The sequence below is a fragment of the Tasmannia lanceolata genome, unplaced genomic scaffold (genome assembly GCF_043159265.1).
Source record: "Tasmannia lanceolata isolate RefF3 unplaced genomic scaffold, GAP_Taslan_0.1 ptg000024l, whole genome shotgun sequence".
Classification (NCBI taxonomy): Eukaryota; Viridiplantae; Streptophyta; class Magnoliopsida; order Canellales; family Winteraceae; genus Tasmannia; species Tasmannia lanceolata.
The window spans coordinates 4,609,707-4,625,374 of record NW_027518701.1 but is presented as its reverse complement, the minus strand read 5'-3'; the positions used below and the strand labels follow the sequence as shown (position 1 = coordinate 4,625,374).

The 15,668-nt window shown below is 39.6% G+C and overlaps 1 protein-coding gene across 2 annotated transcripts in view; it reads left to right on the top strand.

Annotated features, from left to right (window-relative positions):
- Window positions 1–397: 397 nt before the first annotated feature.
- LOC143857122 (propionyl-CoA carboxylase) overlaps window positions 398–15,668 on the top strand; it is a 30,494-nt gene continuing 15,223 nt past the window's right edge. Inside the window, exons 1-12 of one of the 2 annotated variants that reach the window (XM_077367405.1) lie at window positions 398–552; window positions 2,390–2,465; window positions 2,556–2,757; window positions 3,392–3,466; window positions 3,582–3,683; window positions 4,000–4,037; window positions 4,220–4,333; window positions 12,457–12,571; window positions 12,677–12,867; window positions 12,947–13,063; window positions 13,554–13,634; window positions 14,245–14,483. In XM_077367405.1, the coding sequence (XP_077223520.1) occupies window positions 2,418–2,465; window positions 2,556–2,757; window positions 3,392–3,466; window positions 3,582–3,683; window positions 4,000–4,037; window positions 4,220–4,333; window positions 12,457–12,571; window positions 12,677–12,867; window positions 12,947–13,063; window positions 13,554–13,634; window positions 14,245–14,483 (1,322 nt within the window). In that variant the 5' untranslated portion in view covers window positions 398–552; window positions 2,390–2,417. Of the gene's footprint in view, window positions 553–696; window positions 2,466–2,555; window positions 2,758–3,391; window positions 3,467–3,581; window positions 3,684–3,999; window positions 4,038–4,219; window positions 4,334–12,456; window positions 12,572–12,676; window positions 12,868–12,946; window positions 13,064–13,553; window positions 13,635–14,244; window positions 14,484–15,668 lie in introns of those variants that run through there. The other variant, XM_077367406.1, reaches the window with a different exon arrangement.

Here is a 15,668-nt window from a genome sequence, read left to right as displayed (position 1 = left end):
ATTTCAGTCGAAATTTAAAACCATGGTCCTCCCCGCTCACCGGGTATTATTATTAGGTTTTCAGTGTCATGTGGGCTACCAGGGGTGTTTAGCTGCCAAATAAAAGCAGAACTACTAGGAAACTGTTAGAATTTTTACAATGCACGTGAGGCCAAAAAAACAGTGACCCCAAAATATCTGGGGATCTAAATCATTCGGGCAATACCCAAAGAGCGGCAAAAGGGCTCTTTATTCGATCCACGCCTTTTTCAGTTACATTTTAAAATTGGTTAAAAAGGTAAAATCAGTTACATTTTGATGAGGTGGATCCAATCAAGAGCCCTTTTTTTTTTTTTTTTTTTTTTTTTGGCTCTTTATGAAGGGCTCCCTTCTATCTATCATTCCTCTCCAAAATAGAAATCTATTTAGTAAAGTTAGGAAGGGTGAGAGGGGAACAGCATAAGGCCGTGGCGCACCCCCGCGCAATTTAAAATGTCTTCCCGGTAATGAATACGGGGTTTTTCTTCCCTAGTATGTGAATGCACGCTTCCTCTTGAGAAGGATATTCCGCAGGTAAATTGAAAAACCCCTCTCTGGTTAACTGTAAAAGATCGTTAGGTCTTCTTTTCTGAGAAAATTCAGCCTCTTTATTTCATTTTTCATACATTTAACAGTTTTTCTATCGTGTTTACTCTAATTTCATGCTTAATCGTTCGCAGTACAATCAAAGTTTGTATGATTTTTATTTTTTTTAGTAATCGAAGCGGTATCAAATCTCGTTCTAGTGCCTTTTTTTTTTTCAAGTTTTAGGTTAGATTTTAGAAATACTGTGAAGGAAGTGTCTTCAATGAAAAAAAAATATCCCAAATTTCCCATGGATTTTAGTTCTACAATGAAATTGAGATCTAACTAGAAATGCGAGTTTTCAATACAAACATACTGTGGAAGTCCATAGTTTACAGAAGTTTAAATCTCTAATCATTTATTAGAATCTGATAAATTAGATTCGTATTAGTAATTTTAAACTCGAATTATTTCTCATCACCCAATTAATTGATTTTATTGTTCTTAAGAGACATATATTAGCTGGTGAAATCCCTACTCTTTCTTTTCATAAAGGTCATATAGCTCTTACAATTGCTTGGGCTAGAGCCTTGCTTAGTTTCCGATTTGTGTCGGACCATGATCTTGTACGGCAAGGTAAATGTTAATTATTTATTTGTAATAGTAGAGAGGCAAGACCGGTTAGTTCTCAGGTATGGGAACCCCCTAGTAGCGGATTATTAAAGTTGAACTTTTATGGTTCAAGTTTGGGCAACCCTGGTCCGGCAGATTGGAGAAATCCTAAGAGATGAGGATGGTAATACTATTTGGGCGTTCTCGAGCCCTATTGGAGTCGGTGACTCCAATGAGGCTTTGAGAGCAGTGCACCAAGGAATAATGATGTTGGAGTAGAACCGCTTGGTTGTACGGTCCGATGCCAAGCCGGTTTTGATGGAGCAGCTGTAGATGTTGAGGGTTGGGTGCCCTTTTAATGTAATAAAATGGTTAGAGGGTAGTTCATCTACTCCTTGGCTATTTGCTCATTGGATTGATGAAATATCAGACTGGGCGGTGGGTTCCTCTATCTCATATCATCATGTAAGGAGGTAGGCAAATTCTGAGGCCGATGATAGGTTAGTGAGGGATGGTTGCTCTAGGTCAGATTTGGAAGTCTTAGATTTCCTTCCCCCTTGAGGTGTAATTTTCTTGTGTTATGTTCTTGGCCCTTGTATTGCTTGATCATCTTGATCGTTGGGGGTTTTCCCTGTGTTTTCCTTCTTTTTCATCAATGTAATTCTTTGCCATTAAAAAGAGAGAGACATATATTAGCTTTTAGCTGTTCCCTGCAGTAGACTTTCACATGGGTATTATCATTATAGACTATATTTCTAGGAATCCTGGAGAATAGTAGTATCTGATTAGCTTAGGTTGATTTGGGATGTATTTGTAGTGTAGTGTCATATGAGTATTTTCATTATATGCTTTACAGTTCAAGAAATCGTTGAAATTATTAGCAATTCAACTATTTTGTTCTTGCCACCCAATTGCTTTACTCAGATGTTCTCAGTTGGCTGATTTCCTTTCAGTAGATGGTTACATAGGTAACTTTGTTATAGAGACTTTATGATTCAATCATTCTCAGTAGGTTGTGTTAGTTCGGTCTTTTCTGAAGTGCCTGCAGTGAGACTCATATGGGTATTGTACTGGGATTTTGTGGTTAAAGGGATTGTTGCAGTAACAATTATTTAACAATTGATACATTGTAGCTACCCAATTGAGTTATTCAGCGGTTCTCGATAGATGTATGTTGACTGATTTCAGAAATCCTTGAAATAGAGAGTTAGAATGGGTTATTTTTTTGTTATAGGGCTTTACAGTTCAAGGGATCATACACCATGGAAAACAAGGTGAAATTAGAAGTATACAGTTCCGAGCTCAAGCTGGTCAGTTTAATTTTGTTTAAGTTCTTTACATTTTATTTGCTTTGGATGAAAAGAACATAAGAGCTGAGGCAAGATGGCTCACATTTGTAGAGGGAGAATGTATGGAGGCGAAAGGAAAAGGTTTACATTGGTTGCGGAGCAGGGTTCAGAGGAGACAGGCCATTGGCCGCTCTCAAATTGCTTCAGAGAGTGAAAGAATTGGACTACCTCGTACTCGAGTGCCTGGCAGAACGAACACTTGCAGAACGTTACCAAGTTATGATGTCTGGGGGTGATGGGTATGATTCTCAGAGTAAGTTACTTTGCTTCATTTTCATTTCAAATGTGAAAAAGTTTGTGAGCTGTTGGTTAATCTTGGAATGGATTTTCTTCTTAGCTTTAGTTTTGTGATGTCCCACTTCGCTATCAAGTCTATTGATATTTTTTCTCTTCTATATTTATGTAATCCCATTTGACCAAAAAAGATGGCAATTAAAGCTAACTTTAGGTCTCTTATATATGATGTTGTCCATGTCTAAATCTAAGTTTCTAGAAGATCATGACTCATATACTAAGATCTACTTTGTTGTATTCTTAAAGCAAGTTTACAGACAAATTGCACCCACAATTCAATTAGATTGCACTTTCAAACTAATCCTAATTGTTGATTTAACTATATTTTCATTTCATTTCAAGTGTGTTTTCTTTTTAATTTATCCATGTTCGGATACATTTAGCACTTCTTTTTGTACATGATATTCAAATGGAAGAAAAATTAGCTTCATTTTGGAAATAACCATTTTACACAAACAGTTGGACACCAAGCCTTTGTTTTATTATTTTTGTTTTGGTCATGCTTACTTAAAAGTTCTAACATGTTAGCTTATTTTTGGGAGCATTAGTTTGATAAACTCTCTTCCCTGTGATGCTTTTCATTGATTGTGCAGTTTCGGATTGGATGTCTTTGCTCTTGCCTTTAGCTGTGGAAAGAGGAGTTTGTATAGTTACCAATATGGGTGCAGGTTAGAACTTCTTATCATTCACCAATTTGCAAGATTTCAGTTCCATACTTTAGGTTGAAAGGCTTTTTTTTGTTACTGAAGTTCTTCATATGTTTGTGAATCTATTTGTTGGTAGTGGATCCACTTGGTGCGCAGAAAATAGTCCTAGATGTAGCAAGAAGTCTAGGGCTCGATATCACTGTATCCGTGGCATATGAAGTTGCCCTATCAAAATCAGGTACTCTTTTAAATTTTAGTGAAGTGAACAATATTTTCTTCATCAGAAGTATGAAAAATATCAAGTGTTATTCTGCCTTCTTTCCATTTCCAAGTTGATTGGAATGATATAAATGATCTTATATCAGTACAATTAAATTTTGATGGGCATTTTTCTATGGGCAGCTGAAGTCAAACTATCAATTAATCATTATCTGCATCATAAATGGATGCATGGTGCTTAAATCAGAATGTCAAGATCCTTTATTGTTTAATCCTTTGCATCCAGCCCTCTTATGCTTGTAGCATAGTAATTCCAATTTATCTTTATATTTCAGGTGGTTCTTCATGTGAGAAATCCAATATTATGGAAGGTGTAAGAATATGGTACCCTTGCATGCAAATTTTTGTCTATTTTTTTTTATATGTGCATATAAATTATGTTATTTTTGAAACACACACAGCCAGACGCTTTCATAGACATGCATTCATGGTCACAATTTGGTTTTCATTTTTCATAAACATTCAGGTCTGATCTTCTTGTTTTGATACATGAAGGGTGTTAGTACATACTTGGGAGCAGCTCCCATTGTTCAATGTCTGGAGAAGTACAAACCCCAAGTTGTGATCACTTCAAGGGTTGCTGATGCTGCCTTATTTTTAGGTCCAATGGTATGGCAATCTTCTACCTTGTAATTAGGTGTTTGAGATCCTCTACAACATCTTAGTTCGGAGGTTCTCAAGTGAAATTTCGGTTTTGGTGAATGCTTCTGATAATTTGCGAGACTAATGCTCTATAGGAATTTTATGGAGGATTTCATTTCAGTTTGTTCCTGTTATACTGTTCATAGATTTGACTGTTGCTACAAAATATGACGAGATATAGTAGACAGCTCCAGCTTAAATATGCATTCTTGTACAGCAATTTAAGGCTTGCATTTTTGCTAAATTAAAAGTTTGAACTGTTCAAGGGTTGTATCCGAGAATATTAATGTATACTTTTGAAAATGAAAGTTGATATCTAATGCAGGCGCATCCTTTGGCGATGTGGAGGGCTCTATACCGAATATCTATACCGAATATCAAGCCTAAAAGGAATGTTAGGAAACCATCATATTTGAAAGACTATATTTCCTAGTTATTGTTGTTTTCTTTGGCAAGTAAAATATTAGTGTTTAGAAATTCTAGGTCAAGCCTATTTTTAGGTGTCTAAAACAAGTAGTATATGTCTTTTTTATGACAGAAATTTTATTATAGAGAAAGAAAGGGGGAGGACCCCATGACGAGAGGGTTGATACCACAGAAAAGCAAAACACACAAACAGAAAAAAACAAAAAGAGAGAAGGGCAAAACAACAAGGACTCAAGGAGAAAGTAAAAAAAATCTCCACTCGGTTCCTATCGACTCTTGATTGAGCCAACATGTCTGTCTCACTATTATTGGATCTTCTAACATGCTAAAACTAGACCGAGTATGCTTGAATTCGATCTTGGATCTCTTCTGTTGAGAGGAAAAGAGATAGAAGAAGTGAAATGAGTTAGGGTATCTTCTCTTCACTCATATATTTATATTAAAGACAAATGACATACAGTGACTACTATGCCCTTATGGCTTACACACAAACATACTTCTAACACTCCCAGTCAAGCTGGAATGAATATATTATACATTCTTAGCTTGTTACAAATATCATTGAACTTGGCTTTGCTCAACAATTTGGTGAAGGTATCAGCTAGTTGATTTGCTGATCGAGTGAAGGTAGTGCATACTTCGCCCTGTTAGATTCGGTGACGAATGAAATGACAGTCCACCTCGATGTGCTTTGTATGCTCATGAAACACTGGGTTGTTTGCAATGTAGATAGCAACTTCGTTGTCGTAATACAACTTGGCTGGAGACGATGAAGTAAACCCAATCTCAGATAGAAGAAGCTAGATAAGTTCATTACAGGTATGAAGACATAGCTCTGTATTCTGCTTCAACACTAGATTTGGAAACGACATTTTGTTTCTTACTGAGCTAGGACACTAGGTTACCTCCAACAAAAGTGCAACATCCAGTAGTAGATCGTCTGTCAGCTGATGACCCAGCACAGCTAGCGTCACAAAAGGCTTCCAACTTCATATGCCTACGTCTCTTGAAAAGTAACCCTCTCCCGGGAGCACTTTTCAAGTATGGAAGAATATGAATTACGGCTGCCTAGTGAGAGATGCGAGGGTTACTCATGAATTGGCTAACAACCCCCACAGCATATGAAATATCAGGGCGAGTAACAGTGAGGTATATGAGCTTCCCAACAAGTCTTCTATATCTATCAGGGTCCTTTACCAAGTCACCCTCTTCTGGAATAAGTTTTGTATTTGGACCATGGGAGTAGTAGCTGGTTTTATCCCCAAGGATCGAGTCTCCTCTAGCAAATCCAACACATATTTCCGCCGAGATAAGGAGAGACTAGTACCCAAGTAGGACAATTCAATCCCTAAGAAGTATCTAAGGCGACTAAGATCCTTTGTAGAGAATTCTTTTTGAAGAAAATTCTTCAATATTTGTATGCCACATAAGTCACTCCCTGGAAAGATAATATCGTCCCCATAAACTATGAGAACATGGCCAGCATCAGACTTGTGACTAAACACGGAGTGGTCAACCGTACATTGTTTCATACCATATCTCATGAGAGCATCACTGAATTTCCGAACCAAGCTCGAGGCGATTGTTTGAGTCCATACAACGACTTGCGAAGGCGGCAAACTGAGGTGGGCAACTCCCCCGAAGCAACATACCCAGGAGGTTGCTTCATATACACCTCAACCAAATCACCATGGAGGAAGACATTTTTGACATCGAGCTGATATAAGGGCCATCCATGGTTAACTGCTAAAGAGATAAGAACACGCACATATGGGATTTTTACAGCAGGAGAAAACATCTCGGTATAATCAATCCTATATGTCGAGTGTATCCTTTGGCAACCAATCGCGCCGTCAGGCGCTCAACTGTCTCATCGGGATGGTATATATCCATTGGCAACCAACGGGATGGGCACCAGGAGGAGGAGTAATAATATCCCAAGTATGGTTCGCCTGAAGGGCAGTCATCTCAGCATCCATATCAGCATGCCACCCAGGGTGAGCAAGAGCCTCCTGCAAAGACTTAGGCAAGGAAATAGAAGACAACGATGATACAAAGCTGCGAAAAGTAGGTGTAAGATGGTCATAAGAGACTTAAGAAGATATAGGATGAGCCGTAGTACGCGAACGTGTACGGGATGCTATAGGGGAGTCTAACTGATTATCACAGGACGGAGGCAATACCTGAGAAGTAGAGACTGGGATCTCAGGCTGGGACGACATGACCACAGGTGGAGCTGGAGGATATGGAGGCCGAGATCTGCGCTGATATACCTGTATGGAGGAGCTGTCGCGGTCGGCAATGGTGTGGGAAGGGGGAAAACTGATCAAGGAGGACCGGAAGAAGAAGCATAACTTCTGTCCAGGAGTAAGAGGAGCAGGGCTAGTAAAGTACGAAACAGACTCAGAAGGTAACATTGGCGGAGACAAAGAATCCGACGAAGCCGAGGACTATAACACTTGTAGCCTTTCTGTGTACGAGTAGCCCATAAAAACACATCGCTCTGCATGTGGGTCTAATTGATCACACCTGGACCCTGGTTATGGACAAAGCAAACACACCCAAACACCCGAGGAGTGACAGGAAAGGGGTCTCCCTAATGCTGTAAGACCGAGAAGGGGGACTGGTTTCCTAACACAGATGAAGGAAGACGGTTAGCTAGGAAGCAAGAAGTGAGAATGGCTTCACTTCAATACACTTAGGAACATGCATATGAAAGAGCAGTGTGCGAGCCATGTCAAGGAGATATCTCAACTTCCTTAAGGCAACACCATTTTGTTGAGAGGTGTAGGTACAAGAAGATCGATGAATGATGCCATGAGTAGCTAAAATCTCCTGAAACCCATTCGAGGTGGAAAAATACTCTCGCATTATCAGTTCTTAAACATTTAAGGGAACATTATATTGATTGGTAATTCTAGCATAAAAAGTGCGAAAGGCAGTAAAGACTTCAGATTGATTTTTAAGTAAATACACCCGTCATCCGAGAAAAATCATCCACAAATAATAAAATATGTATATAAAAAAAATGACTTGGTCCTCGAGGGACCATACACCAGAATTGACCAACTCAAAGGGTCTCAAAATTCTACTAAGAAGCCTATGAGGGAATGACACACGATGGTGTTTCCCGAGTTCACATGACTCCCACTGAAATGGCTGTAAGTTAGAGGAGACTATGGAGGTGTGCTGGAGTCTCTGGAGAGAAGGATGACCAAGGCGACAACGCCATTAATAGGCATCGACAAAGCTACGTAAAATGGTAGGAGATGGGTGGCACTGAAAGTGATATAGTCTGTCCAGCTCACGACCCGATCCAATCGTCTTTCCAATCGAGAGATCCTGAAAAAGTCAATAAGAAGGGAAAAATGAGAGAGCAATTTATGGCTTTAGTAAGCTGACTAACAAATAACAAGTTAAATTGGGATTTAGGAATACATAATACAGAAGATAAGGTAAGACCCTCATGGGGTGAGAGTACCAACACCATAAATGGGGGCTTTAGTCCCATCGGCAAGAGTAACAGATCCATAATGAGAAGGGAATGACTGAAATGGAGTAAGAGATAGAGAGTTACCAGTCACATGATTGGATGCCCTGGAATCAATGATCCAAGAGCTGGAGCTGGTGAGGAGGGAGGCAGGCGAACTACCTCGCTGATCAATGCTCGTAGTTGGTGGATGACTGCTAAGACGAAGACGCTAACGCTCCTCATAATCTGCCCTGGTGAACTGAAAGGGATCCTTTGGAAGTCCAAAACTAGTAGTCTCGAATGTGCCATCAGTTGGGGCAGCAGTAGAGATGTGCAGCTCTGGAAGCATGGAGCTCGGGGTGGAGAGCAAATCAAGTCTCAACACTATGCCCCTCCCTCTGGCAATGAGTGCAATATGGGCGACCACAACCACCAGTACCGTGGCTACCGCCAAAATTACGACCCCGGCCTCTGTGGCCTCCACGACTAGTGTATGCAGTACCATGGCCGGATGTATCCCCATTATCATAAGTGGTAAGGGCAGATCCCTCACTAGTAATAGTAGTCGATGAACTGCCAGGGAGGCACTGCTGGGCACCTGAGTAGATCTCTATGAGAGAGGGCAGTGAACCCGAGCCGATCAGCTGCTGTCGAAATGGCAAGAAATCGGGGCCCAATGACTCAGGATAATGGACAGCCCTAAGCTGGTCCCGTTGACGAGCTAAAACCGTCAGATTAGAAGTAAGAGGCATAAAAGCATCCGGCTGTTGGTAGAGAGAGACAAAACGACTGTAATGGGAGGAGAGAGACATGTCCCCGCGCTCAAAACAAATCCACTCTGAACATGTGGCGCAGATGCGTGTGAGGTTATCAACCCCATAAAAAAGAAGAGCAGTGTGATCCCAAATATCCTTAGCAGTCGCCAAGTCCATTATCAGCCTAGCTATGTGGGAGGCCATGGTTTGCCAGAGTAAGGTGCGAACCATCGCATCATCCTGATGCCACCTGTCATAGGTCGGGTCAGTGGAGAGAGGAGGATCACGCTCAAAGAGAGAGACTCTACCCCTGGCAAGGAGATATGTCTCAACAGCCCGACGCTAGCTCAAATAATTGGAGCCGTCGAGGCTCTTCGAAGTCATATGAGGAAATGACTGCTCAACAGACGAAGAGTAGACCGTCGGAGTGTAGCTTGAAGATAGAGCCGATGGGTGACCCATAACACTGTTAGCATACGAGGGGCTGGCAGGAGGATCCGAAGTAGTCGGAGGATCCATAGGAACAAGAGAGGCTCACAAACCACACTGGCAAAGAAGTAGTCTGCTTCTCCATTAGCCGATCTCCACACATGAACAAATTGGACAGGAGAACCCTCCAAACAGTCTTGCATCTCATAAAAAAACTCCAAGAATCTCCATGGCGAAGATCTGGGAGCCTCGAGCCACCTAAGTGGAGTGGCATTTGCTGCTTGTTGTCTTCTATCTTCTCTTCCTGTTTTTCAAAAGATGATAATTTTATTAAAGGAAATGATTTCTGCGCTCAAGTGTTTTGATAAACACGCGCTCCACTTGTTTGTCGTGTAGTATTTAAAGGGTTTTAAGAGCTTTTTGAGAACCGTAATATCCTCTGACATCCCTTTAAATACTACACGACAAACAAGTGGGCGCGTGTTTATCAAAACACTTGAGCGCAGAAATCATTTCCCTTTTATTAATTAGAACAGGTAGGAAGCCCCGCAAACGAGATGGTCAGGAACATAACATAACACTGACAAGAAAGATAACAACCAAGTCCCAAAGTCAAGGAGGCAAAAAATAAAAAATCTCCAATACCAAGTTCAAAATTCTGAAACAAGCTAAGTGATCTGCTTCTCCATTAGCCGATCTCCACACATGAAAAATTGGGCAGGAGAACCCTCCAAACGGTCTTGCATCTCATAAAAAAACTCCAAGAATCTCCATGGCGAAGGGCTGGGAGCCTCGAGCCACCTAATGACGTTGAGGGAGTCTCCCTGCATGATAAGATGACTCAAACAGGAGCTATCAATATCTGGATGCCTTGAAGCACAGCTCGAACTTCCGCTTCGTTTGAATCCTTTTCCCCTAAGGGACGGAGGAATCCCACCTAATCAGTCCCAGACCCCAGCTCATCTCTGGGGAGTCCCCCCGCTCCAACTAGACCAGGGTTGCCAGCACTAGTACCATCAAAGATAAACTTCAACCAACCTGGGCCTGGAGGGAGCCATCTGGGGAGAGTATGGTCTGCCTTGTCATAAATGTCACAATTCTCCTTCCAACATCGTCTAATATCCGAGCTAGAGAAAAGATAAAAGCATGGCAGAATCCACACCTAGGAGATAGTGACCGAAATAATCTTCATATAGATGAAGGTTGGGGCATTTGGAGGAACCATTAAAAAGCCGGGCATACCTCTCCTTCTAAAGGGCCCAAATGATGGCCAGCATCGTGACTCTCCAGAGGATTCTTCCTTTACTTGGCCAAGAAACTGCGTACTGGTAGCTCAGAATATTAGATAGGCAGCGTGAAAAAACCCACGACATACCGAACTTGGCAAGAATATGGCAGAATACTTACCTGGCGAATCTGCAGTGAATAAGCAAGTGGTTGACGGACTCCCCTGCCCCCACACAGAGAACCAATGTTTGCTTTAGGTTTTGTCACACTAATATCTCTAAGAACCAATAAGTAGATGACTAGAATATTTACTCATTTTCAATTGGTGAACGAAGATTAGTTCATTAATTCAAGTTGACAGGGAGTCTACACAGTATTTCACAAGTGTTAATAATTGTTATGGGAGGGAAATTACATTGATTCTTCTAAATTGCAATTATCTATTTACATTGTTGGGGTGGTGATGGTTCCTAAATAATTGCACCAGCTTTCGTCCAAGGTTCAGCAGTTAGGGAACCATACTTGAACTGTTCCTGTCCAAAAGTTGACTTGGGGAGGTCATGATTTCTTGAATTTTCTATTTAAATATTTGATACTTATGTGCATGGCAAGGAATTGATTGTTACAAACGAAAATACCATGGGAGAAGTAGTGTCATTTTTTATGGAAGTCAGGAAGAGTGAAATATATAAAATTCATGCGCAATATGGAGGACTATGTTCTATAAATAAGGAAACAATATAGGGAATAAGGAAAGATACAAAAAGAATATGTGATGGATTATAAAGAAAAAAATGTGCCATATTGGGCCAATTTTAGCTGATGTGGACTGATTCTAGTTGGACTTTTGTGGGTCCTATCTGACATGAATGATTACTTTGCTAGTAGCTGTTATAATTTGAGCTTGCTGATTTCCTAGTCAAATTTCAAAGCATTCCAAAACCATCTTTCTCTTACATGAAAATGCAAGAGCACCTTTTTTAGGGGTTAAGCCTAGAGGGAGTTATTCAAAGATAGAGGGCTATGTGATGATTTGAGTTTTTAATCCCCATTAAATTAATTACGACTACCTTTTCGGAGTTCTGCTACAGAATAGTTTTCTAGAAATCGTGGTTATCTAATTTTCAAAAAAAAGAAAAAAAGAAAAAGAAATCGTGGTTATCTTTTTAAATACAAAATACTGAAACTGCAGTAAGTAACAATCTAGTAAGCACATACATGGCTAATAGCATTCTTGTGACAGCATGAAGTCCACTTCTAGGGTCAACTCTAGTATATCAGTTCTCATGGGATGCTTCACACTCCTCAAGAATTGTTTTAATTATGGCCTGATGACCACACATAGTTACCAAAAATCTCTTCTCGGTGGAGTGCTCTCACTTGGGTGAAAAATGATCCTGCTCCATGGCAGAGCGCGAATTATCTCGCCGCACATTCTCTTCGCGATCATTAATACTGGGAAACGGTGGGCTTTATGTCATGACATAATAAAGTGCCACATAAAAAATCATGAACTTTCCTATTTAAGAACTAAGTAGATTTTGTAGACGAAAGATTTCCTTAATCAACATCAACCATGAATTTTATAATCTTCCGTTTTCTTTTTTGGATCAGTTCAATGATTTTATTAATAACTTAAGCTAGTAGCACAGTACATCAAGTGTATAAACTTTCTGTACTTCACTGCAAAGCATAAATTTCCGTCGCAGTTGTTGTTTCTTAGATAACATTTCTGTTATAGAAATCATATAATTGAACATTTCTAAGTGGTGAATGATTAGGTTTACGAACTGGGGTGGAATTGGAATGACTTTCAGCAACTAGCACAGGGATCTCTAGCCGGTCATCTTCTAGAATGTGGTTGTCAACTCACAGGGGGGTATTTCATGCATCCAGGTGCTCTTTTTTGCTCTAAATCTCGTGTTCTCAGTTTGTTACAATTTCCTAGTTTGCATCTTATTGTGATCAGTTAACAATATTATTGTCCAAATCTTATTGTAGGGGATAAGAATCGAAACATGCCTTTCCAACAGCTTTTAGAGGTGTCACTTCCATATGCTGAAGTTGGGTATGATGGAAAAGTATGTGTAGCAAAGGCAGCTGGCAGTGGTGGCATTATAAATTTTAGTACCTGTGCTCAACAGCTACTTTACGAGGTTGGAGATCCCGGTGCTTATGTTACCCCTGATGTGGTAAGGGGGCTGCAAATTGATTGGCTTTTAGCATTCAGAAAATTGAATTAAAATATTGACTATGACTTCCTAAAACCAGATTATAGATTTCCGAGACGTTTCCTTCCAGTCATTATCAAATGATAAAGTTCTCTGTGTTGGAGCAAAACCATCCGACCATTGTTTCCCTGATAAGCTTCTGCAATTGATTCCAAAGGTAACATCCTCTTTAAATGTGTATTAGAACCAAGGATTTAAATTTCGGTTTCAGTTTTGGACATAGCCGAAACCGAAAATTCGGCTGAAATTTGGTAAAAAAATAAAATCCCGAAACCGAAATTTCGTCTGAAATTCGGTAAAAAAAGCAATTTTTCATTAATGTACTGAAATTTGGGACTTTGGCCGAAATTTTGGATTTTGGTTTCGGTCCCAACAAAAAGCCAAAATTTCTGTATTTCAGCCGAAATTTAAAACCATGATTAGAATATTGTTTTTTGTACCTTCATTCTATATCCATAAAATATTATTGGTCTTACTTTTAGATACTTGGGCATCATTATTGTTTCCAACATTTGTTGGAAGCTCTATATTTTGAGGATTGGATCTCTTCTCAATTGCTGAAATTCATCCTCCCAAGACTGTTTAGGTTCTAGAATTAAGAGTTGGTGCTCATGTGCAATTTTTTTATTTATTTTTATGTCATTTAGGATTGTGGATGGAAAGGCTGGGGAGAGATATCATATGGAGGACATGGATGTATAAAACGTGCTGAAGCTGCTGAGTTTCTGGTTAGTGCAATTAATCAATAGCACTTTTCTATATTGGTATATAAATTTTGTTGTATTTCCTTTGTTCTGTTAAATGTTCTAAAACTGACATCAATGATATCATGTCTGCTGTGTTAAATCATTCAACATCTCAGCACCAAGGTTTTAAATTTCGGTTTCGGGCCAAAATTTCGGCCGAAATCATGTAAAAATATGATTATGATTGCGTTTTTTTTTTTAATTTCGACTGATATGTCTAAAATTTCTGTGTAAATTTCGGCGATTTCAGTGGAAATTTTGGCTATTTCGGTGAATATTTCATAAATTTTGGCGGGAATTATAACATTTCGGTGGAAATTTTGTAAAAAAGGCTAAAAACAAAATTTCAACCGAAATTTTGGAATTTCGGTGAAATTTCGCCGAAATCTTGTAAAGAAACGACTTCATGTAAATCTCGTTTCGGTCGCGGCCGAAACCAAAATATTTCAGCCGAAATTTAAAACCATGCTCAGCACATTATGCTGTCATTACCAAATGCAAAGCAATCACTATTTGTTTTAATAAAATCATAAGCAAAATATTCATCTTCTTGTGATGACTTCTTGTAATGTGCAGTTGTATTTTATATTAGGTTAGGTCGTGGATGGAAGAAGTGTTTCCTGGCACCAAGGATCATATTTTTTCTTATATTATTGGACTCGATAGCCTGAAGGCAATCGACATCAATGAGAGCACTTCGTCTTCAAGGCATAATGAGGATATAAGGTTGCGCATGGATGGTTTATTTGATCTAAAAGAGCACGCGGTTCATTTTGTTAAAGAGTTTACAGCTCTCTACACAAATGGACCAGCTGGTGGTGGTGGAATCAGGTTAGAAAAATTATCAGCCCGTCTTTATTTTTAAATTGATAACATACCGGTGAAGATGAAACTCTTGGTGTACTATGTTGTTTTATGTCATACGTATATTTGGTACGAAGATGGTCATGAAAGTGTATGCTTTACTTTATTCTTATTGTTTGTCCTCATTAAGGGTAGTTTGGTCATATTAATAATGAATGCTAATATATGGAAAATGAGACTCTCTCTCTCATGTTTTTTTCCAACTCTTTCTTCTCCTTATTCTACAACTTTGTGCAACAGGAAACTCCACTTTCGAAAAAGTGCCCGTATATCTTTATTTTAATCGGTGCTTATTTTATATAATTTTTATGTAGTTTAGGTGTATATCTATTTACATACATATTTTTCTATATCCTATGTTAATACGAACCGATTCTTACAGAGCACTATATCTCTCTTCATAATCCTTAGATTTAAGGATAGGGTTAGAGAGTGGAAGAAGAGGAATGGAGAAGATGGTGAGTCTCCACTAAGGAGCTCTCCCATGGATATGATGTATACATAGGCCCATCTAGGGTAACATGAGTACAAAGACTATAATACCCTCACTACTACAAGTAATACCGAAACAACCCTTGTATACTCTTCAACACTCCCCTATTATGAAACTCCAGCTTGGTACAAAGAAAACAAGAATACCCATACAAACAACTATAAAAACCATACAACAAAAAAAGATAATCATCTCATACACACATCCAGCTTGGTATAACACTCCTACTCAAGCTGGTGTGGTGAATACATAATGAAAAACATAACAAACAAGACAACGACCATCATGAGAGTACAATCGTTGAGATCAATGGCCATTAAAAAAATGGAGTGCCCCCCCTGAATCAGCATGACGACGAGAGCGATTAAAACAGGGCCTCCCCTTGAATGAGAGCCCGACAAATAAATCTGCAAACCACAAAGGATCGAACGGTGACACCTTGGCCGGGAAATAACAGTGATCCATCGAGCAAAAATAAGCACCAAAGGCACGCATGAGCAATGCCGAAGTAGCATTGTCTGGCAGAGACATCAGCAGAGTAGCACAACTCCAAGAAAAGAAGAACAACCACTAGAAAGGTGATCGGAACCAACCAACGATGGGGACGCTGCCGTCTGGAGAAATAAGGTCGACGACAGAACATCGTCGCCTGAAGATAA